Source organism: Saccostrea cucullata, unplaced genomic scaffold, assembly GCF_032062105.1.
Source record: "Saccostrea cucullata isolate Sc308-1 unplaced genomic scaffold, CSIRO_AGI_Scuc_v1 ctg2641, whole genome shotgun sequence".
NCBI lineage: Eukaryota > Metazoa > Mollusca > Bivalvia > Ostreida > Ostreidae > Saccostrea > Saccostrea cuccullata.
Window position 1 is genome coordinate 20,401 of NW_026935468.1, and position 24,840 is coordinate 45,240.

The 24,840-nt window shown below is 32.3% G+C and overlaps 3 protein-coding genes across 5 annotated transcripts; 2 read left to right on the forward strand and 1 right to left on the reverse strand.

Moving 5' to 3' along the window:
• Positions 1 to 1,203: 1,203 nt before the first annotated feature.
• On the forward strand, positions 1,204 to 8,633 carry LOC134242931 (ectonucleoside triphosphate diphosphohydrolase 3-like). 3 transcript variants are annotated; one of them, XM_062725131.1, is made up of 8 exons: positions 1,239 to 1,339; positions 2,049 to 2,150; positions 4,327 to 4,651; positions 4,754 to 4,940; positions 5,043 to 5,284; positions 5,868 to 6,154; positions 6,825 to 6,987; positions 7,199 to 8,633. In XM_062725131.1, the coding sequence occupies exons 3-8, from the start codon at positions 4,330 to 4,332 to the stop codon at positions 7,357 to 7,359; spliced, it is 1,362 nt and encodes a 453-aa protein (XP_062581115.1). In that variant the 5' UTR covers positions 1,239 to 1,339; positions 2,049 to 2,150; positions 4,327 to 4,329; the 3' UTR covers positions 7,360 to 8,633. The 3 variants fall into 3 exon arrangements, with proteins under 3 accessions (XP_062581117.1, XP_062581116.1, XP_062581115.1); XM_062725132.1 differs by lacking the exon at positions 2,049 to 2,150 and having other exon boundaries at positions 1,226 to 1,339; XM_062725133.1 differs by lacking the exons at positions 2,049 to 2,150; positions 4,327 to 4,651 and having other exon boundaries at positions 1,204 to 1,339.
• Positions 8,634 to 9,750: 1,117 nt separating this feature from the next.
• Positions 9,751 to 20,084, forward strand: LOC134242935 (uncharacterized). Its single transcript, XM_062725135.1, has 10 exons — positions 9,751 to 9,911; positions 11,168 to 11,501; positions 11,592 to 11,778; positions 11,892 to 12,133; positions 12,668 to 12,954; positions 13,278 to 13,440; positions 13,561 to 13,658; positions 15,915 to 15,934; positions 16,156 to 16,162; positions 19,620 to 20,084. The coding sequence occupies exons 2-10, from the start codon at positions 11,171 to 11,173 to the stop codon at positions 19,884 to 19,886; spliced, it is 1,602 nt and encodes a 533-aa protein (XP_062581119.1). The 5' UTR covers positions 9,751 to 9,911; positions 11,168 to 11,170; the 3' UTR covers positions 19,887 to 20,084.
• Positions 19,917 to 23,202, reverse strand: LOC134242934 (probable RNA-binding protein EIF1AD). The gene is made up of 5 exons (XM_062725134.1): positions 23,066 to 23,202; positions 22,611 to 22,710; positions 22,119 to 22,227; positions 20,887 to 20,995; positions 19,917 to 20,314 (listed from the first exon to the last, which is right to left on the reverse strand). The coding sequence occupies exons 2-5, from the start codon at positions 22,695 to 22,697 to the stop codon at positions 20,137 to 20,139; spliced, it is 483 nt and encodes a 160-aa protein (XP_062581118.1). The 5' UTR covers positions 22,698 to 22,710; positions 23,066 to 23,202; the 3' UTR covers positions 19,917 to 20,136.
• Between the last annotated feature and the right edge of the window lie 1,638 nt (positions 23,203 to 24,840).

The window sequence follows — 24,840 nt, forward strand, 5'->3', positions numbered from 1 at the left end:
TACATGAGGACTTTTTGAAGCCTTACTATTATTATTAATTTTATCATATTAATTATCATATGTTTAAATTGTGAATAGATAAATTACAATAATAAAAGTTGATATATAAGTACTGCAATCTTATGATGATCAGCTAATATTCTATAAATGAAATCGTCACCAAAATATCGATCCATGCATCGACACATGTTGAACATACACTGTAGATTGAACAAGAATGGAAATTTTATGATCACATGAAATTAAAAACCTCACAAAACTAGTGATACTTTATATCCCATGATTAATAGGAAAATTTTAATTTTTTTTACTTAAACATTTTATTTGAAAATGTTTGAGATGATATGTTTGAAATAAATTCATCAAAGTTTGAAATGTTCATTTCATGGTCTGAATAGAATTTATCTACAAAACCTTGTTTCGTGTCCTCTATCCTCCGAAGCACATTTCATGATCTCTTAATGATTCCCAGCTGCTGTTAACCATTTTCATGATTTTCTTTGTTGGACAATACCTTAAATCTGGGGAATAAAAATTATTTTTGCGAATTAGCATTCAAAATACTATGTATTAGTTTTCATGAACTGTTCACAAACATTTCCTATTGAATGTTCATTGCAAGGAGCACACGGCTGGTGTAGCTGGTTGACAGGGAACGTTTTCTCCTCAATGGCACTTTAACCCACCTCTGTTTTTCGTGGTTCTATTTGCTCTGCTTCAAATTGCGAGCTTGATAATTGTTTGTTATATCCATGTTTAAATTAAGCAATTCTCAAAATTGGTTTATACTTAAAGTTTGTTGATACTCAGAATTCCTGACACTAATTACAATTCCTGACACCCAGAAATCCTAACAATATAAATCCTGACAAGTGAATTACTGACAATCTCTTATAATGTAAATCATTGATAATCTTCACATATTTACTGCTGATAAAGCAGTCTTTGTTATAAGAGTTATCTCCCCTTTTAATCCCATTTTGGTTATAGATGTATACCTAGAACTTTATGCTAAGTTAGACTCATGAAACCCTAACAAAATGGCGTGTGTTGGTAAGGGGACTAACACAGTTTTGAGCATCAACTTTTGACTTGTTTATAAGTTTGTGATAAGATTTAATAAACAGTTATAAAGAACACATGGAGTTTCTGTGTAAAAGTTAATATCTACGGTGGAAATAAAGATTAAGGCCAGCCGCCTGTTACAATACTGGGATTATGAAATTGATAGGTATAATCATTGCTGCTGCGTGGTTGCAAAATTCTGCAGACAGAAAAAAATCTTTCTGCTTACGTATTGGTAAAGAAATTTTCTTGCTGGATTTTAAAATTCTAAAGCGTAAGTTAATATACAAAATTAATGTATAACGAAAGTATAGTATACAGTCAAATTGTAAAAAAAAGACTTTCATACTTTAAAAATAAATCTTTAAATTTTATTTCATTAATAACAAGACAGGAATTACGAATTAAATTTTCATAAAAAAAATAGAAAAAAAATAAAGGAAAAAAAATTACGCCCCATTTTGCAATTAAAAGTGATTTCATCAAAATGTCAAATACTAGTATTCTATAGTGTTAGATTTCTTGTGAATTTCAGTCTTCATTGAAACTTTCACAATAAAACTTTGCTGCTGTTTTAGAAATTATGGGGCGCTAAAATCATTTTTAAAGGGATTTTGATCATCGACCTATACGCAGTGATGAAAAGACCGCATTGATTTTAACATTAAAAAATATTTTAAAGTAAATTTCACCAATTGGGTCACTTAGTTCTTTCTGGATAAAAGAATATGAATATATTGTGACCAGTCGACAGGGGATGCTCACTCCTCCATGGCACCTGATCCCACTACTTATGTTTTGGAGGTCCCTGTTTGCTCTGCTCCTGTACTGTATTGTTTTATGGACTTTTGATCTCGAATACTGTTTGTTATCTGCGTGTGTCATTGTAAATATTTCAGAACATGACACATATATAAAAATATTTACATTTCCAATGTCTTTGTCTGAGATATAATTACAAATAGTATTTATTTCTTCATCAGTGTACTGGTTCATCGATAGGCGTGGTTTTAAAAAATCAGGGCGGGACAAATAGAGACAAGAAGCAGGGCTTCTAGCACGTGGATTGGCGGAATCAAGGACATGTAAATATAAGGAATAACTGTCAGATTTTTCAATTTCATGACAATGATCAACCGATTGGCTTGCATGAAAATTTTATACATAAACACCTTTGGCGGCTGATATTCTTATTTCATCAACTTGCTTGTCAATAATTCACCTCGTTTTAGAAATTGTACATAGGTAGAGCATGCTCTTGCGTATCGAACTAACTGAGATATATACACTCCGTATGTAGGTGATGAAGGTATATTGCTGCATGAGTAAGGGAAGTTGATGATTGATGTTTATCATAAAGCTTGGTTGTTAGATTACCATTAACGTCTTTTTCAAGTAAAATTTTCATATATGAAACATATGTGTCAGACTCTGTGGTATCTTTTATCTCAAGTTCATCGGAATATATCGTATTGACATAAGAATGGAGATAACCATTATAAATTGACAATACGTCATTGATATACATGTATCACAATGTCGAGTTGAAGGTCACAGCAAGTGTTTTCTTCTTTTCACGTACATGTATTTATAAGATTTTGGACAAATTCTGCTTCATATGAACACATATTAATAACAAGACCAATTGGTACACATGGGAATTCCAATAGATTGTTGGAAGGACTGGTCAACTAAAACCACATACATTGTAGATAAAAATTGTGATTCAGAAACTCAAGCATCTTTTTTTTACCAACTTCAGAGTAATTGTGTGTACTATTAAATGATTTTTAACAAAATAATTTTGCAAATGATCAATGACAAGGTGTCAGAAATGAAGATACTTAAATCATACTGTCTGATTTTATTGGAAAAGTCGTTGATAATTTTGCCTTTATCGTGATGATACATGCAGTGATTCAATCTGTTTGAAAAATTAAAACAAATTTATACACTTTTCTCGAGAAAAGTCTGGAATGCGATGCATACACATATTTCTGGATCATTCTTTGCAAGTTCATTCCATAATAAAATGATAAATCATCTTTAAAAAACGATTAAACATAGCGCAATACGCGGGTTTCGAGATTGTAACTCTCCTACGACAGAGGCGCAAAACGTATCCATTTCAGCATGGAGGTGGGACAAGTTGTTTCTGTACACAAAAATGCATATATAAATGAACGATGTTTATGGCTTTTAAAAATTATTTTAAGTTATAGAAAGATAATAATGTTAGGAGTGATGCATTTTATGATTTTATCAAGCTCAACTGTGTATATTTACAAATCTACTTTCATTTATAGGGTACTTGAAAACGAAATAAACGTCGTGGTCTTTATAAAAAGTAAAAGATTTTCTTGATTGTACAAACATTTTCTAAAAAGTAAGTGGGTTCTTTGAAGTTATAAGGAAAATAATCAATGTGTCATTTAAATTGCCGACGTGCAATGTTCAGATGCATGTGTACTGTATTTATTAGAGGTCCTTATCTCTCTTCCCTCGTCTGAAAAGTCTCACATCCACTGATATTTTCTTTTTTGTTCCGATTTTTTAGCTTAAAAAAAGACGCTTTTACATTAATTCGGTTACTCTTGAGTTGAAAAGTGCATCTTTACAATTATATAGTTATGAAAATTCAGTATATTGATAATGCGATATATCCAATATATAAATAACTGTCCCACTTGTTTGTTTACGCGGCAACGAAACCCCCCTCCTCAACGAAAGAGCGCACCAAGGGAGAAAATCTCGAAACTTGCGTATTGATAATGGAGTTTGTTAAACAGCAATCATGCTCAAAACAAGTTTTTTTAAAAAATATAATATGTATTAAATAACGATGGTAAGAATATCGCAAATGACAAAACAAAATAAAAGATCTGAAGAGTAGTGATTGTTTAATAAAAATGAATTCTGAAAATATCAGTTATTTTCTTTGGTGTCATCTTTAAATACATTTTTTATACCTTGAATTATTCCTCAGAACATTTAGTCTTAATATCAACAATTAATTGTTATTAAGTGTCAAAATTTATATCTAGCAAAACTTTTACCGCATTGGTGAAACTTACTAGACAAACTCCCTTTCCTCCCTTCAAATGCAATTTTAAAATTTAAATCAAGTATTTTCAAAATCATCATTGCTTTAAAAAAAAAAAGAAAACCATCCATGTACAGGTAATTTTCCCTAATCTAAATGAACATGATTTCTGAACTTGTATGATAAAGTTGAGATGAACATTTTTTGTTCTATTTCAGAAAATGCCCACATGTGTCATTTTCATGGTTGGCCTCTTCTTGGCAGACAGAGCATGCGCAATGACATTACATTATAGTGTCATGATTGATGCAGGGAGTTCCGGTACACGAGTCAGAGTGTATTCATGGCCTGATAGAAGATCAACTTTCTCAACATTTAACATCACTGAAATATTTTCTAAAAATATAAAGCCACCGTTGAGTTCATTTCAGAATAAATTAGATTCGGTTCCGGAATATATTAGTAACTTGACCTCAATCGCCGAGCCAGAAGTACCATATCATGTTCATAATAAAAGTCACCTGTATTTATTTGCAACTGCAGGTAATCAACATACATAAGCAATTAGCCATCTTATGCAAAAAAAGTCAATTTGAGCATTTCTTTTTATCATTAAAAACAAATCCAGTTCGAACTCTTTCCTAGGTCTTCGATTTCTAAAAGAGGGAGAAGCTAGGAACTTGATGAATACAGTGAGACGTATTTTGTCCGACAGAAGAATCAACAAATTCATTTACAGCGAAAGGAGCGTCCGAATTCTCTCTGGCGAAGAGGAGGGCGTGTTCGCTTGGATTACTGCAAACTACCATAATGGATTCCTCTCCTCTAATAAGTGATAATCTTATTTATATAATTCAAACCACAAATATAATCATCAAAAATCAAATTTAGTTCCTGTGATATTAAGTTTGCAATATATTTCTGTATTTTCTAGGTCCCTGTCCCATGGTGTTGGTGTGCTAGAAATGGGGGGCGGATCCACACAAATCACCTTTCTACCAGATGGACCTCTCTTAGCTCACATGTTTACAATCCGAATAGCGGGACGAATTTACAATCTCTACTCACACAGTTATCTAAATTTTGGAATGGATTATATGTATAGAAGAATCAACAAATATCTTATCCAACAAAATCCACATTACACAAGGATCACAAACCCGTGTGCACTGACAAGTAAGGATGAAGAAAATTAATATTCGGGCATCTGAATTTAAAAATGATAAGCATTTTCATATTATTATTTTTTTTTAGAAATGTACGTTGGATGTACATAACTTTTTCGACTTTTAACCATGCCATATATTTAAGAGTCTGTTATTCATCAACCCGTACATCTGTTACGCTGTTGGTGTTTAAATCTTAATTCAGACAGGTTCGATTCGAACAACAAGTAACAAAGACACATTATTTTGTATATGTGTTTTAATCTCATAAACGATCTCCAAAAACTCCCCCTGCCACACTGATTGCAATAAAACTTGGTATACAAACAGATAATGAAAAGATTTACACAAAACAATACATTTTAATTCCATTCTTCAAGGTCTGATTCCAGTTGTACATACATGAAACACTGGATACACAAGTAGACAATACCATAAGTAAGTCTGGAAACTGTATACATCTAGTTCCAGAAAATGTCAAGATGCATAATTCTATGAATGTTAGAACTGAATAAAAAATAGTAAAAGTCTCAAACTATCATTCACACCAGCAAAATTTATACTTTGTTTCATTGGAAATTTGTATGTTTCAGATGACAACTACGCATACGACACTGGAAACAAAACAGTAACATTCCAGGGATCTGGGTCTCCTTCGGAATGTTTCAGGATTTTATCAATGTTTCTTAGGGAGGCTCAAGACACTTGTTATCCAAAGCCGTGTGCGATAGGTTCTATCTATCAACCATCTGTGGGTTCCGACAAATTCTACGCCATTGGAGTTTATGCTTTAGTCGCAAACGATCTCAATGCTACAGACTCTTCAGGGAGAATTAATATCGATAAACTTAACAAAACAGCGCATGCGTATTGTACTAAGGTATGTCAAGTCGGGTGCTGTAAGTTAGTCATTTTGTTAGACCATATGTTTCTTATATTCGCATGGAAGATACAGTCTGAACAAGCTAATGGATTAGATATTAATCATTACACTGCAACATTATACATTTATTGACTGAGTTTGAGGGCAACATGCGTTTTGTCGGACCCAAGAACCAAACTGTCTGACTGAGGTCGTTTGGTTCGAAGGCCGACAAAACGCATTTTGCCCGAGGACATAGTCAATAAATGTTTTGTTATACCTTTCATTTCATTATTTTTTACATATATGTATTTTGTACTGCCTTCCGTAATGTAACCTCCATCACTAGATTAAGCCCCGCCCATTCTGTGACGTAATCGGTCCAACGTCTCACTTAGCGGTCCAACATCGATTTTTTTATGCCTGCTCAGCAAAACATTAGAAATGTTTGACTTTTTTCGTAGATGTTTTTGAAGGTATAACAAAGAACAATGATCTTACTAAAGCTTTGCACTATTTGTTTTAAAATTTAAAAAAAATTGTAATTTTGTATGATTTATCAATTGGTATGTTACATTTTCCTACTTATAATTAAAAAAAAAAAATTGTTATATCTTTCTTCAAGACTGCAAAACAAGGCTAGAATTGATAACTTCACATCCTTCTCTTAATAAGAAATATTTTTCAGACTTTAGACTATGTGGTATCTGCATACAAAGTAACATCGGAGTTTGCTTCAGTCACGTGTATGACGGGGCTCTACATGGTCGAGTTATTCACATTCTCTTATGGGTTTCCTGTGAACACTGAAAGGATCTATTCTGTTTTAGAAATCAATGGAAACCCACTCGGTGAGGCTTTGACATACGGCATTGATTCCGTTCTACAATTCGAAAAATATAAATGAACAAAATTATTAACGATAAAAAATTTAAAAAATGTAATTTATAACAAAGCCAAAACACCTGCATTTAACTAAACAAAATCTGGTATTATGTTGTTATGAGTTCAAGAGCAGTTTATATGAATATTGAATTCCTGTCGATACTGTTGTATTTTCAGATTGGACATTTGGCGCGGTGTTGTACGAGAATGAACTGTTGGCCAAGGACTATCCCTGCGCCCCAATATCCTTCACTTCCAGTGCAGGGGTATCAGAACAAATCCTCAAACTAAAATGGCTCTTAATCCTTTCTCTGTTGTCTTTTCATATTTTTATTTGACAGATTCGAACATACAGTGTGTTTCAGAAAACATGCACCCATTTTCATTGAATTATATTTTACTGATGTTTTAACCAATACAATGAACCATCATATTAAATCAAAAGTCACCATTTCAAGATTTATTCTTATGAAAATATAACAGAGTTAATATGGCAAATAGATAATGAATTAAAAATGAAAAAAAAGAAACTTGTAAGTTTTACTTATTAACAAAATATGTTCGAAATGGCATCATTTTTGCTGAATGATGCAAGAAAGTTCTCATTACTAGTGCAAAGTCTCTTGGTAATGAATGAGGTCTTATTTTTCGAATTATTTTGATTTCATTTGTTGTTTTGTCGTGTGTTTTATAAACTGTGACCTCTAAATATCCTCACAGATAAAAGTCAAGGAGATTTAGGTCAGGTGAGAGTGGAGGCCCAATTTAATGGACTTGAATGAGTTGAACATTTGTTTTAACCAGCCCAAGGTTTTAAGATTCAAAACATATATCGGCATTCGATATACATTTGACTTGCTCAATTTTGAGTCACATTTGTTCACAGGCTCAGTTAGTTTGCTGAAGGATTTCATGTGAGTCTCTAGAACCATGCCTCTGTTGTAACATTCAAAATATGTTCGTCTTCTTATTGTCTTTTCATCCAATATTTCCTTTTCTTCGATCGTGCATTGACTCTTCTATGAGCTTCAAAATTTTACAGATTTATTGGCCTACAACTTTCACCTTATATTACTAAGTAAGTCTTTTGCATTCTGTAAACCTTATTTTCATTGTCCTAATTACATGAACCGGTGGCATGCTTTCTTAAAGCAGTTTCGGAGCTTGTGATGATTGCTTCTTATTAAATTTCATACATGTATCAAGAATGAAATTATATGGGTTTTTTTTCAGTGATGTCAAATATGACGTCATAATTAATTCAATTGATAATTATTTCCAAATTTTTGTTATCAGTAAAAAATTTAAAAGTCATTTTAGCATAATTCTAAATAACATTTTCATATGTTTCTGTTTGCATATCAATAGAGTGAGGAAAGTAAAAGGTTGCATGTTTTCTAAACACCCTTTGTACGTAAAACAACCACATGACTCCATGATTATGAACTGATATCTTATGATGTTTCCGATTCAATTCAATAATCGATAGTGTTTTGTTTTCCGTTCGATTCTGAAACACTAATGTGAATTTATTTATATGCATATATTGTATAGTATACGAGTGTGTGTTTATTGTTATGTTAAGAAAATAAACGAAATGCATTCACCCAAACTACGGTATTCACTTGTGTAATGTTAAAAGGTACATTTAAATTTAGTACTTTCTCAGCTTATTCCATTTAAAACAGTTCTGAAAACTGCAGGAGATATATCATCTTAGGTAAATAATGTACCAAATAACAATATTTTGTATAGAAACGCCTGTAAAGTTCATCAAAAGGTATTTTCTTTAAAATGATTTTAAAAATTCTTACATTTGTACATTTGAAAATTTCCATCTTGAAAATAAGTACAAAACGTAACGTGTACTTTTGAATTAACCCTCGTATAATTCTAATGCATTTACAGGGTACTTTTATTTTGCATAATATGCATGTAGTAAACATTGTCTCCGCTTGCAGTTCTCAAGATGGGAACTTTAATATTTCACAGCTCAAATGTATACATTTCAGATGTGTGCATATTACAAATGTACATAAACTTTGATCTCTGATCTTTTTTAAAGGTAAATAAAATTATTTATTTTATTTATCTATTTATTTTTTGTTGCAAATTATATTGCATAAAAGATACATCATTTGTCAAGATAACCTATCACAAGAAGGTACTTATTATTTTGTAGATAATTTAAACATAAATTTTCAAAATTTTACATAAAAATGTGTAAACTTCTTACTTACCATGGATGTCAGTTATCTGTGTTCTCTTGCATTATAATATTTGGAAATAAGATACGCAATTTTTTTCAAATTACAAATTTTACATTATTATAAAGGGAAATCAACACTAAATTTCTATACTTTAGCTATCGTAAGAAATATTATTTGTTCCCTGCATATACTCATTTTCAGAATGTCTGTACATCTTAACATATTCTCAGCGGCATCATTAATTTCATTAACATGCACATACTGAACAAATGTTTTGCTGAGTCGTCTTTTCTGATTTTTTTCTATAGCATTTACCGCTCTTAAACTATACAAACATACGTTATCAATAATAAACTGAACTCATCTTGCTTGGCGCATAATTATTAAATGGTGGGAGCACTAAATATCAAAGAAGTGTTTACTACTTGTAAAGAGCATTAGGGATCATCCTGAGACACCATTGGACTTTTTGCAACAAAGGTATTGTTGAAGTTGTAAAGTATACCTTTAGGATATTTTGTTTTCTATTCAAACTCCTGAGACGTGCAATGTCCTAAGAGGTTACTGTTAGATGGACATTAATTCCCACTTTTTCTCGATCAGCTGTTCGGAGTGACCTCTTTCATTATTACCTTTAAATATATTCCCATGATTCACGAGAGAGAAAGTTTCATACAAAGGTAAGATAAAATATATATGCATGTTTATTGTGATATCGGTTTTTCCTTTCATCTCTTTAGCAAAAAATATCGTAAAACTATCGAATATTCTGAAATCTTGATTTATTTATCTCGAGCTCTATCATTGATTAGATTTGAAAATCATTTGCATTTTCATGTCATTTTGAAATGAAGGTGTCCAAGACTAAAGAGATTGCATACTAAATATCTTTATGAATATTTGAATGTACATGTATGACCCCTGGCAATATACTAGTACATTGTATGAAAAATTTGAATTGACACGGGCACAGTTGTGCGAATTAAATAAACATTCGAGATTTTTGATTATTGTAATGCTGGAAAAAATGTAATATAGAATGTAAGCAATCTACAGACAAACATATTTAAGTAATGTTTGGATAAAACGGATGAAACAAATACGATAAATATTGCTTAAAAACATCTTACTAAACAACTTATCGACTGAAAAGTTCAAGTCATTTAGATTCACAGTCTGTTGACCATATCACAACGATCAGACCAGTTAGAAGATTCGCATCATTTATCCTATATAAAGGTGCAGTCAGCTATATCGTGCAATTGAGGCTGTTCCCTGTTACGTATAAAAAGACCAACCGTACCCCCACTGTTTTCATCAATACTGTTATATGTACATGCTTAAAATTTTCTTTAAAAATTAACACTGTCAATTACAGATTTCTAAGTGCAATTTTAACAAATTAAATGAATGAAAAGAAAACATTTGAAAAATTAAGGTACTGCGCTACATTTCATCCAAAATTAAAATTTACATGTAGTCTTGTTTGAATATTTTTATTCAAAAAGTTATGTAGGCGAAATACTAACGTGAACACAGGGACAACTTATCCACTCTGTTCTCTACTTCACATATAAAAATACACGTGTATTTTTTTATGTGAAGTATAGAACAGAGTGGATAAGATGCCCCTGTGGTTGAACAGTCGAGACTTGTTCGACAACATTCGCTGCAGTTTTCAAGAGCTGTACATTGATTTAGAAAGAAATGACTATCTGCGAATTCCTTTAATTCCCTCCCCCCAAATCACAGGGCAACATTTGATGCAAAAGGAAGTTATTTCACAGCATTTCAATGCAAACGTATTTAATGCATTTTTATATACATAAATACTAGAAAATGGTAAAGGGTCATTTGAGTTTTCTGAATAATTTTCCTGCAAACATATTCATTTAAATACTTCAAATTTATATCAGACTGACATTTCATTATACAGGAGATGGTTATCCGTATTTATATCATCATTAGTATGGCGATTCTCTTATGGACAGACAGGACATGCGCTAAGACGATTCAATATTGTGTAATGCTTGATGCTGGAAGTTCTGGTACAACAGTTATAGTGTATTCATGGCCCGAGCGCAGAACTACTTCATCAATATTCAACATTACTGAAGAATTCTCCCAAAAAATAAAACCAGCATTAAGTTCATTTGAGGATGACTTAAATTCAGTTCCGCAATATATCCGAAATATAACCTCAATTGCGGAATCAAACATTCCTTTCTATGCTCAGAACAAGAGTCATATTTACCTCTTTGCAACTGCAGGTAGTCAAATTCTATCAAACACTGGCCATTTAAATAAAAATATTACTATAATCTTTCGAATAATTTTCACTACTTGTCTTTTGTGTACAGGTCTTCGATTTTTAAAAGAAGAAAAAGCCAGGAATTTAATGAGCTCCGTGCGAAGTGTTTTGTCTGATAAAAGAAACCACAAATTCAAATACAGCGAAAGAAGCGTCCGAATTATCTCTGGCGAAGAGGAAGGTGTGTTCGCTTGGATTACTGCAAACTATCATAATGGATTTCTCGCCTCTAATCAGTAAGAAGCAAACAAATGATTTACAACTGGTATTTAAAGAAGACATTCCTTCAATTCAATTTATCTAAGATATTCAGTTTGAGAAAGAATGAATAGCAAGAGTATATTTTTAGATCCCTGTCCAAAGGTGTTGGTGTGCTAGAAATGGGGGGCGGATCCACACAAATCACCTTTCTCCCAGACGGACCTCTCTTAGCTCACATGTTTACACTCCGAATAGCGGGACGAATCTACAATCTCTACTCACACAGTTATCTAAATTTTGGGATGAATTATATTCATCGAAGGATTGACGAGTATCTAATCGAACACAACCCGCGGGAGACGGATATTCATAATCCGTGTACATTGATAAGTAAGGAAGTCTAAAGATAATTAACATAATCAACTTCTGAAAATTATAGATAATTACAATCATAAACTTATCAACACACACATAAACTGGATTTCCTTTTATAAAAATAATACACTAAATCTTGGTTATAATGATTGAATTTTCTGTGATTTTGAATTTACTTCCTTTTAAGGAGGCTGGGAGGTCAACAAATTAATTACAAATTAACCACCAGATTTAACTTATATTTTAAGATATGGTATCTTAAGCTGTCAACTATCATTTGGTAAAGAAAAAATCCATACATTTTAGTTTTAAAATTTGATCATTTTTGTATATCTTTATATGGAGCTCTTCTTTTAAAGGAGATCGAAATAGTCTGAAAATGGCTGCCACCCCCAGCCTCGTTAATCGAGATTTTCTATATCCATGCATGGACTGAAGGAACACAAAGAAAAGTTCTTTAAGGCATTCATTCAAAATCCTTATATCCCAGATGAACTTATAACCGAGTTCTTTATAAACGAGTTTTACTGTATGATCGATTTTTTTCAGATGACAGTTACACATACGACGCCGGAGACAAAACAGTAACATTCCGGGGATCTGGCTCTCCTACGGAATGTTTCAGTATTTTATCAAAGTTTCTTAAGGAGGCTCACGACACTTGTTACCCAAAGCCATGCGCAATAGGTTCTATCTATCAACCATCTGTGGGTTCCGACAAATTCTACGCCATCGCTGTTTATGCCTACGTCACTACTGATCTCAATGCTACAGACTCTTCTGGAAGACTTGATATCGATAAACTAAACAAAACTGCGCATATATATTGTACCAAGGTATAAAAGCTTAACCAAATGATACATGTGTATAGCATGTAAACTTTTATAAATTAATAATTTGACTGAAACATTGCTATTAATAATATAGATCTTGTTCACAATTTTATTGAATGAAAGATATTCCAAATTACATGATTGTGTAAGTATCCAGAGAGGAAATATCTTCAAGCGGGATCACTCAATTTAAAAAAAAGTTCTGATGTGTATACCACTTAATTTTTATGGGCGATAAAGCAGTTGGGTATTTTTGGGGGGACATTATTTCAAAATACTGCAGTCGTTACAAACTGCATGTTCTAACTGTTTTTAAATTTTTCCAGACCATAGATTATGCAGTGTCCGTGTATAAGATACGTAGAGAGTTCGCCTCACGTCGGTGCATGATGGGGCTGTACATTACAGAGTTACTGACCTTTTCTTATGGATTTCCGGTCAACACCGACAGAATTTACTCGACATTGAAGATCAAAGGGAAATCATTAGGTGAGACTTTAATACCTTTATTTTGACTCTTGAAAAGTCATTTGCTTATTATGAGTAAGTTTTGAGACTTGATGTAGCCGTTTTTACACAATTTTTAAGTGCCTTATTTTGTATTTGCAGACTGGACTTTTGGAGCAGCGCTGTATGAGAATGAACTAATGGCAGAAAATTATCCTTGTCCTCCCATTTCATCCTCCATTAGTGCAGGTGTATCACAAGTCAACAAACTAGATCTACTAGAATGCCTCCTAATCCTTTTGTGTTTTCAATATTTTAATATCTAACAAAATATTGTCAATTTTATAAATATGGATTTTTTGTCATATCGTTCAGAAAATGAACGATGTATTCAGGATAATAGCATTTAATAAAATTTCTGAATATGCTTTTATTTTTATCTGCTGCCTTGATTTGTGCACTATACAAATGCAGTAAGGGTTATTTATATTAATCTTAAAAGAGAATGAGTTTTTATTGCGGGTAAAATCTTGCGTCACACCTACATAACCATATGAAATCTATGTGAGTGACATCTTGACATATTGTACAATGTTGATATATATTTTACACTTTATTTTACACTATTTTGTTATGTACGAGTATGATCATTTAGAATCGCCAAATGTTTCATGCATAAATGAGAATTCTCTTAATTTGCAAAGCGTGTAAACGGTTGAAACACAGTAAAGAATTCTTTTAGCGAAGTGCCAAGGACGAACAATTTTGTTTCAATAAACGTAATTTTTTCACCACATGGAATATAAGCGTGAATGCGTTATTCGCGTGTTCGCTATAACCATGTTTTACTGTACATGTTTGATTATTCTTGATATCCGTGATTCCTCGTGAAAAAGTTAAGTTGAATTAAAAAAAAATTTAGGTGCCTATAAGTATGGCACGCCAAATTCACAAAAATGAGCTAAACCTAGTTTCACAATTGATAAACTAGGTTTATCGACTGTAAACTATAGTTTACAAACCGTAAACTATAATTAACGATTCGTTAAGTATAGTTTTCATCTGTAAAACTATATTTAACGGTTGTTAACTATAGTTTAATCTAAGTTTATCTGTCTATAATAAAACGTTAACAATAGATTTTGTTGATAAACATAGATTCACGTCTGTAAACTATAATTTACGATGTTAACTATAGTTAAGAGTTGTAAACCATAGTTTACAAATCGTGAAACTGTATTTATCAGATAATCTATGTTTTGCGATCGCAATTGATTGTTTTTGGTGTTAAGTATAGTTTACGGTTGTGAAACATAGATTATCGCGTTAACTATGGTTTACAGACGTAAAATATAGATTAACGTTGTTAACTATAGTTAAAAGTCCGTAAACTATAGTTTACAACCGATAAACCTAGTTTATCGACTGTGAAACTATGATTAGCTCATTTTGTGAATTTGGCGTGCTAAACCTTGTTTCACAATTGATAAACTAGGTTTATCGACTGTAAACTATAGTTTACAAACCGTGAACTATAGTTTACAATTCGTTAATTACAGTTTTCATCTGTAAAACTATATGTAACGGTTGTTAACTATAGTTTACGAATGCTAATCTAAGTTTATCTGTCTGTAATAAAACGCTAACAATAGATTTTATTGATAAACATACTAATTAGATTCACGTCTGTAAACTATAATTTACGATCGTTAACTATAATTAAGAGTTGTAAACCATAGTCTACAAATCGTGAAACTGTATTTATCAGATAATCTATGTTTTGCGATCGCAAGTGATTGTTTTTGGTGTTAAGTATAGTTTACGGTTGTGAAACATAGATTATCGCGTTAACTATGATTTACAGATGTAAAATATAGATTGACGTTGTTAACTATAGTTTACAGTCAGTAAACTATAGTTTACAACCGATAAACCTAGTTTATCGACTGTGAAACTATGTTTTGCTCATTTTTGTGAATTTGGCGTGCCATATATATAAGTTCCTTCGGTGAAGTATTTTCATTAGATAACATCTTCTGAAAGCTACGATTATGACGTCACAGTGAAACTCTGTCAAGCCTTTGCGACGTCACAATAGCGACATGTCTATTATGACGTCACACATTTGATGATATGGCCAACTTACAGCCTCTAAAAAATCACATAAACTTTGTTCACAATGACCAGATTTGGTAAGTAAATTGTGTATAATTTATTAATAATAATAATAGTATGTTTATATATATATTCTTATGTATGTTTTGATTTTTAAAAAATATCTTTTATTGATTGACATTTACAATATAATACATTTTCTATGTAATCTGGATAATTCCTCCAGTTTTGTTCTACTAGATTTTCAAACCAAAAAACAAGATGTGTTTGTGAAACACTATGCGCCCGACGACAACAAAATTCCAAAAAATTATTTCTAGCAGATAGTAAATATAAAATCTCTATCTCCTTCGCTTCAAAAGTTATGGCGAAAATTCGAAAAATCTATTTTTAGTATATAGGTCAAACTCAAGGTCACAAGGTCATTGACCTTGGTGTCATTTGAAAGAACTTAATTAGCGGAGTATGCATATCAAATATGAAGTCTCTACCTGTCATGGTTCAAAAGTTATGGCGAAGGTTAAAGTTGACAACAGACAGACAGACAAACAGCTAAACATATAAACAGACAAACAGATAAACAGACAGGACAAAAACAATATACGCTTCGGATCTATCGATTAGGGCGCATAAAAAAGAGAGAGACTATGTAGATGAATTGATGTGCTTTTTGTGCATTTAATCCCATCAAAAAAGTTCACTCTAGTCACTTATCTTTCGTAATCTTAGCGAATTCTTTCATTTCTTTTTAAGATTTAATTTGAAACTTTTTACGAACTCGACAGAATCCACTTGTAGCTGTAACATCGATTCTTTCATTTCATATGCGCTTTGTATTTCTTTCCTTTTATTATTCACTTATTGATACATCTGACAATCAACCTTCTTAGATGATGACTGGACAAAGGAATAATAACCAAAGAGAGAAACTAATTCGATTTTTTTAAATATAAAATTTCGGGCTACGAATTTGGTCCAAAAATGTAAAGGTTTGTTTTCTAGAGCGAAAATAAACCTCAACGGCCGAGTTTTAAAATAAACTTTCGGGCTAAGAATTTGGCTAAAAAAATGTAAAGGTTTGTTTGCTAGAGAGAAAAAAACCTCATTGGCAAAGTTTTAAACAAAAAAGAAAATTCCGTTCTGTTCCAAACTAACATTTTTATAGCATAAAATAAACTATTTGTCTCAAATATGGTAGAAAAACATGCTTTCATATTTCAATTTTACACTGAAGGCTGGGAACTTTCCAGCAACATTATTTTCAATGTATATTTCTTTGTTCACTATCATGCACTTATTTTCTGTGTAAATGCAGAAAATATAAAACCGTTTAGTCGTTTACATTTTTGCAATCTTGCTATAAAATAAATATAAAGGTTAGATTACTTGAACGCCATTCATATAAAAAAAAAGTTAAGTTAACGGTAGATTACTTCAGTTTTTCAAAAATAAAATGAAAAACTTTTTATCGTATATTTTGGTGGATAAATTGAAATAGTTTTAATTTTAAAGACAAAAAACCAATTCTAACGTTTAATGGTTGGTTCCCAATACTTGTTAATTTTTACACATGTCTAGATCTATGAAATCTGAAAAAGATCAACTCATACAACCAAATGTTAACGGTTTGTATAAACTGTACATGAAAGATTGTTTCCTGTGCCATTTGCAATTTTCAACCTTCCATATCAATACTGTTACCTGAGCGCATCGCAACGTAACAACAACAATGTTATCTCATAAAGGAGGCAAAGTGAGAAATAGGATGCAGAATCGATTTTGAAAGGGGGAAAGAGGAAGAAAATTCAACTTACCTAAAAAACAAGAGGCCCATGGGCCACATCGCTCACCTGAACAATGTGGCTAGGAAAAAAGCAGAAATCAGTTTATTATTGAAAAGTTTAAACCCAATAGTGGTCCCAACCAATCCTTAAAAGGGAGAGGGTATGACCTGAACAAACTTGAATCTACACTAAGGATGCTTGCATATTTCTTTGACTACCTGTGGCTTTATTGCCCTTTACATTTGAACTTACATTGTGGCCCCGCCCTACCCCCCAGGGGTCAGGACTTGAACAAAATTGAATCTACACTACCTGAGAATGCCTCCATATAAATAGGACTAATCATGGCTTTGCTATTCTTGAAAAGAAGATTTTAAAAGATTTTTTCTACGTTTCTAATGTAAAACTTGGATTTGATTTTGTGGCCCGGCCCTACCCCAAGGGGTCATGATTTGAACAAAATTGAAAGTCTACTACCTGAGGATGCTTCCATAAATATATGATCATTCATGTCTTTGCTATTCTTGAGAAGTAGATTTTTAAAGAATTTCCCTATATATTTCTATGTAAAACTTTGATCGGCCATTGAAGCCCCGCCCAACCCCCAGGGGCCATGGTTCGAACAAACTTGAATCTCCACTACCTGAGGATGCTTTCATAAAAATATGATCATTCATGCCTTTGCTATTCTCGAGAAGATTTTTAAAGAATTTCCCTAGTATATATTTCAATGGAAAACTTTGATCAACCATTGTGGCCCCACCCTACCCCCAGGGGTCATGATTTGAACAAACCTGAATCTAGACTACCTGAGGAAGCTTCCATATAAATATGATCATTCATGCCTTTGCTATATTCTTTAGAAGAAGATTTTTAAAGAATTTTCATATATATTTCATTGTAAAACTTTGGCCATTATGGCCCAGCCCTACCCCTGGGGGTCATGATTTGAGCAAACCTGAATCTACACGACCTGAGGATGCTTCCCTATAAGTTTCATCCTTCCTGGCACAGTGGTTCTTGAGAAGAAGATTTTTAAAGAATTTTCGTATATATTCCTATGTAAAACTTTGATCGGCCATTGTTTATATTCCTGGCACAGTGGTAAGAACATATAATTTTCACTGATTATCTCCCCATTGTGGAATCCCCCTTACCTAAGGATACCTTTGGCTCGAAAAGAAAAGTTGAGACAACTAGAAAAGCTTTGAGCCTTTGGCTCAGGTGAGCTAAAAAGCTTTGACCCCCCCCCCTTTCAAAAAAAGGAAAAACAATCTCCAAACTCGGAGATCCTGTTTCGGTTGAGGTCGGGTTGTAGGTTACAACTTTTTTTTAAACTTAATTTGTTACTATATTACCATAACACTACACTATAATACATGAATTCGATCATGCAAGCAAAAATTGTTTTTAACCTTTGTCAATTGGCAGCTTTTAAAAATAAACTTTCTGCACATTCTATTTATTTAACTGAATAAGTATGAAGAACCTAGTTCATGTACTGAATTAACAATTCTTAAGTATTCTATCTTAAAATTAAATTGGTTGTCAGAAGCTCTGCCATTTCCAGAAGACTGTGTTAGTCATAATATCCTTTTTATAGATCAAAACCTTTGTGTTTTGGGTTTTCTGAATTCTCCCAATCTTTAGCTAAACCTTTGTTCTGAGTCCTGGGAATGCATTGTAAATACAGTGAAACCCTGTTTTTTGGTTTTTTTTTTATTTATACAAAATTTTATTCACATATTAAGTGAATGGGATTGGGCAGCAGGCGAAGCCTATTTTAGCCCTCTCCCTGTTACCCTGTTATCTCATACATCAATATCTTTAAAACCCTGGATATGTTGAAGTAATTTGGAAGTCAGAATCAATTTTCCGTTAATACATGTACATATTTCAATACAATCATCTCAAATCCTAATGCAACTTTTTTTCAGTCCCATCAAGTTTAAAATATCTAAGAATAACTGTAAATGTACAGTCAAACTTAATGATAATAAAAGAAAAAACATTTTAAAAAATCCCCCATTAGCTCTGAAATATATTCAAAAGATTACACATTATAAAACATGACTGAATTCTTCTACCAGGAAAGATCATATTAGGCATGAAATAACATCTCAGAGGAAAAAATGGCCAGAAAGATGGGGATATTTAGTGCAAGAATACAGAATTGTAAGTGTTTTTAAATCTATATATTCTATCTGGTTGTACTGAAGTAAGAAGAATTATACAAAAACAAAATTCTTGATATCAATTTATAATATACAAATTCTTTATTTTGAATTATCAATTCACGAATTTCATTGACAATCATTACAGTTGAACAGACAGCTAATGGGTCAGGAAGTGAGACCCAAATCAAATAGAGGCAGTAGATCTTCAACACCAGGTCTAAAACTCCCTCCAATCTACCCCTCACTGCGCCCAAAGGGGTTCCCAGTCACCACTTCACAACAGATTGGCTGGAAGTCTGCCAGGAAAGAATGTCAGCTGGAAATCTATGGGCGCTATGGCCCAGGGCCCAAGTCCAGGGGCCAGAATGGAATTCTGAAACTGTTGAAGTGGCCCCAGGAAGGCTCTCCTTAATTTAAATTCCATTTCGAATATTTATAAAATTTTTATGAAAAGATTTTTTTGTCCATACTTCCTGGTTTGTTTACATGTATTTAGAATATTTTATCAAAATAATCAGATTGTACAATAAGAGGAATGTGATTGAAATAGCAATTTGTGATATGTAACAATGTTATTAATCATGCAATAAAAGTTGATCAGTCACCAGCACACCCTTAGCCACTTGATTTATTTTTTTAACTGTCACACATAGCCCCGCCCCCTATCTCTCCTCCTCCTCAGAACTGTTCTCTTCACTCTCTTCATACACCGCTATGTGCCTTCTGTTGGCATTGACCACAGTTAATTCCCCTTCTTCATCTTCGTCATCACTAGGGGGCAGCATGTCAGCTGGAATTCCCTCATCTGCATTGTTCTCCTTTAGCACAAATTCTGCCGGCCTATAGAAATGGAATTGCATCATTTTATATGACATTAAAATTAATCTTAAAACTGCAGATTGAGTAAATAAAATAAAATTTTCCAAGTTTTTTTTTTAAAGCACACAGATGCAATTTATAAAACAATTTTAAGGAAATTATATCTCTTATAATGTTTTGCTTGAATTACATACTGTATATACTCGCCTATAAGTTGGTCCGCGTGTAAGTTGGTTGTATTTTATAAGCTTATATATCAGAGGGACCGACCTCATATATTACCATTCTTTTCATAGCTTTCCTGTAAGTCAAACAAAGACTTTTGGACCACAGATTAACTCCCAAAAAACGATTTATAGGCGAGTATATACGGTAATTCCAGCAAAGAAAGTGAATTAATAATTGAAATGCAAATACATGTAGTTTTAGCATACTCTGCAATGTTAAAATTTGACAGAATTCAATCACTTTTTTGAGAGTTTTCGAGGGACTAATAGTCATTAATGCTAGTAAGAGCTATCTCTCTTATCAGATGGTTAATAAACCTTAATAATTCTGAACTATTCCAGATAAATTATTCCTTGTCAGCTTACCATTTTCCCTCTTCCTGGATATACTTTATTTGCTCTTTATAAAGTATAGCTGCAATTTCTGCCTTCACCTTTTCACCTTCTTGGATCGGCTCAATAAGTACATAGTCTCCTAGATAACAAACAGAATTTTTTTAGGTCTGACAGCATCGTCTCATACTACAATCCAGAATCCACTAGGCTACTTGCTAATGTTTGATGTTAAACCCCTAGAAAAACCATTATTAACATCTGCTGCACCTTGGTTGACAATACACATGGATTTCTTAGGTGAAGATTTTCAAATTAACCCTAAACTATATACAATACTTTATGTCATATTGCAATATATTTCTATTTGTGATAACTCTTTGAAGGTTAGGTGAGTTGATTTCTTAATAATTCAACTAGAACGTAAATTTCGCCAAGTGAAAGATCAGGAGCTAAGGAAGCCTAATAGGCTAATATGCATGTGCAGCTGTCTTTGTCTTTGGCATCAATGGCGGTGACTGTTCAAATTGACATGGGAGGCCTCATGTAATTTAAATCTAGCTATCAGACAACATTTTTCAGACCTAAATTTTCAAGTTTATTTCACAATGAAATGGAAATATAAGGGATCACTGTCTAGTTTGTTGGGTATGCCGGGGACATCAAAGATAGATGGAAAAATGGGATAATTTATGCAAAACAGATTTCTCTTGTTATGCAATTATCCCAGTGGCACGTTCTAACTATCATTAATGTCTTACGCATAACAGGCTTCTAGCTTGTAACATGAGCTTTGATTGGTTACAAAGTCAGGTGTAAAATTCCATACACCTGGCTTCAGTCGGGGGTAAAAAAAATATGTCACAATGCATAGTTTCTCTATGATAAAAAGGAAATAACATGACATCACTATATACATTATAGGATGTGAGTTTTATAAGAACTCTACTACATGTAACTAGACAGTGCTTCCTTTATACATTCAACAACACACAATAAATTTCTTTCTCATGCAACAACATCAGCAACAACATGCAACACTTACAGCCAGTATAGAAGAGGATTGTATATTTTGGTAATTAAATGGTAATTAATTTCATCATTACATGTTTCTTTCTGATCTTATTATTAATATCCAATATCATGAATATGTGAAATTTTCATTATTAAGTGATAAATATAATAAAAATTACTTTTAATATAGTTTTTAACATTAAGAAAAGGTATTAAAGTGTGCAAGAACAAACTAGACAGAAGATAAATACCTCTTTTGATCCAGACATTTTTCCTGAATCGTGTTGGCATGCTGACAAGGAAACGCTCATTTTGGGCAGTTTCTACTTCATGCAAGTTATTTCCCCTGCCAGCTGTCACCTGTAAAATATTATATCATTATTTTATTTCTGTTCTATATTTTTTGCAATTATGTATTATATCAATTTAGTAAAAATTTAAACAGTGCCCCCCTCCCCTAGTAACTGAGAACTGAGGTCATCTTCAAATAAAAAAAAGTTTGCCAGTCCCCTCTTGACTCAAAATAAGAAAAAAATCTGGTAGGTAGGGTGATAAATATGATGTTAAAATAGTTATTATTCAGATGAGAAAAGTTTGAATTAAAAAAAAAAATCTGAAGGTTAAAATGACCTTCGAGTTGGGTCCCTTTTAAATTGTCAGTGGGTAGGGGAAGGCAAACAAACAAGTTTTAAAGATTGCCTGAGTGACTCAAATTTAAAAGCTGAATGTGTCGTAGAACATACCCTGACAATTTGTTGATCTTCTGTTGGCAGAACAAACTCATCTAGGACTTCCTTTGTGACATGTTTTCTCTTTGTGGCTTTAGACATCTTAATAACTCATCTGAAATTTCATCACATTTGCATCATCATTTTGACAAAATCCAATCTTATCCTACCAAATATTGTATAGGTAGGAACAAAGTACATGTATTTCTTTTTTATTTCTTTATATTTCTTCTTTTTATGAATTTTTCCTGATTCGTCTATGCATAAAGACTAAGTGTATAAATAGCACTGATGTGTTAAATATCAACAAGTATGACATATTAATCACATATGGGATATATGAATACAAATAATGATTTTTACATATCAACATGTTCAAAGAACATGTCAAAAAACAGTTGTCAGAGGAATTTCGAGTTAAAAGCATTTAATAGAGTGTTTTTCTTTACTCTGTCTCTACCGTACAATACCTTAAAACTGGAATCGACGATAGGAAGATTTCAATCCAAGTATCAAACCAATGATTACAATTTTTCTGTCACAGTCAGTCGTGTGGCGAAATTCGAGTGTAATTTACACGAGATCGGAAATATATTTGAATCCCGAGCTCGATTTTATTACCATAGGGATTAGAAAGGGGGGGGGGGTTAATAATAATATCATATCAGGATTTTTACATAAATTCTGCTTATTTTGCTGAGAGTTTCAAATTATTTGTGAAAGATATTTTAAGTAACTCGAGAGAAAATACGATTTTCAATACAATTACATGTACTGGTCTACATAAATCACGTATTTTAAAAATCTTACATGTACATATAGCAGAATTAATGGTGGCATATTTCTTTTGCATGTGAAAGTAATTTATCTTGCATTTAGGGTAGGGATGTCAAAATATTTATTTTCCTTAGTCGAACATGTTGCATTATTGAGAGTTTCAAATTACTTTCATCGATAGCATTTTCATAAATCAAAAACCCTTTTCGTAAATTTATGTAAAAAGTAACATCAAATGCCTATACTGTGTGTTAAGGCACCGATATTCAGACGAACCTTAAGTTGGGATAAGATGTAGAAGTTAAATATAGATTTACACAGCAATTGATTCTCCAAAATGTATTAATTTCGTAAATCACATTCAAAAATTGGTCTGTACATTCTTTCGTTCTAGTACGCTTATAGAATTGTCAGCAGTGTTTTCAAAGCTTATTTAAAATAAATTGGAAAGGGGGAGGATATTACTGTTCTAATAATTATCGAAGTTTCAAAACTTCACGGTTGTGCTGTGTTCCTATTGTATAATCTAAATATTCAAAAAGGTAATGAATAAATTTATATTTGGTACAAGTCCAATTAATAATTTTCAAAGTCCAATAAAGCGCTGCATCATTTACTATAATAACAAAAAGGTCAGTAATTACGAAATAATTATCGCGGTATGTTTTACTGTTATTTCCATGTAAACAATGTGGAGATTATTTAAATAGTTTGACTTTGTTTAAGCTCTTATTTGTCTGAGGACGTATACTATTAATGGTTGAGGAATGACGCTTTACAATTTTGAGTTGAAAATTCTTAAACACCTCCTTTTTTTGCATTAATTTTATTAAATATTCGAATGTCGTTTTATTTGATCGTCGGTCCATTCGACTGAAAGTCGAATAGTCGACTATTCGTTGACATCCCTGTAATTTAGGGGCATAAATATGCCACCATATAAATTGCTTTAAAATTGTTGCATTTACAGTAGATAAGCAATCATGATAACAGCAGTAAATTTAGGATAAAGAGGTTGAAAGTTCCACTAAAAATTAACCTAAAGATGAATCCTGAATATTTCTGTAGATGACAGTCTGGGATATGCGACAGTTTTATTACACGTGTTATCATGTGTTATAGGTATACATTTCCACTTACAACTACAAGTACAATGATGTCGAAATAAATGTGTGCTGTAAATAATGATATAAAAAAGAAAAAAAAATGTTTGACATCGACGCATGTTCTTCTCGACATATTCGACTAGAATTAATACAGATATTTTCAGTAAATATAAGAATTAAGACTGTTATAGTCAAGAATGGGAAATAAAGACACGATCTAGCTAAGATCATTCAAAAAATACCTGAAAAAACCCCAATACCTGCCAGTCATCAAAGTGCATTATATGGTTAATTCATGCAAGTTATTGTATATATAATAATTTTTAAATTTTCAATCTGTCTTCAAATACCTTTAAAAAAGT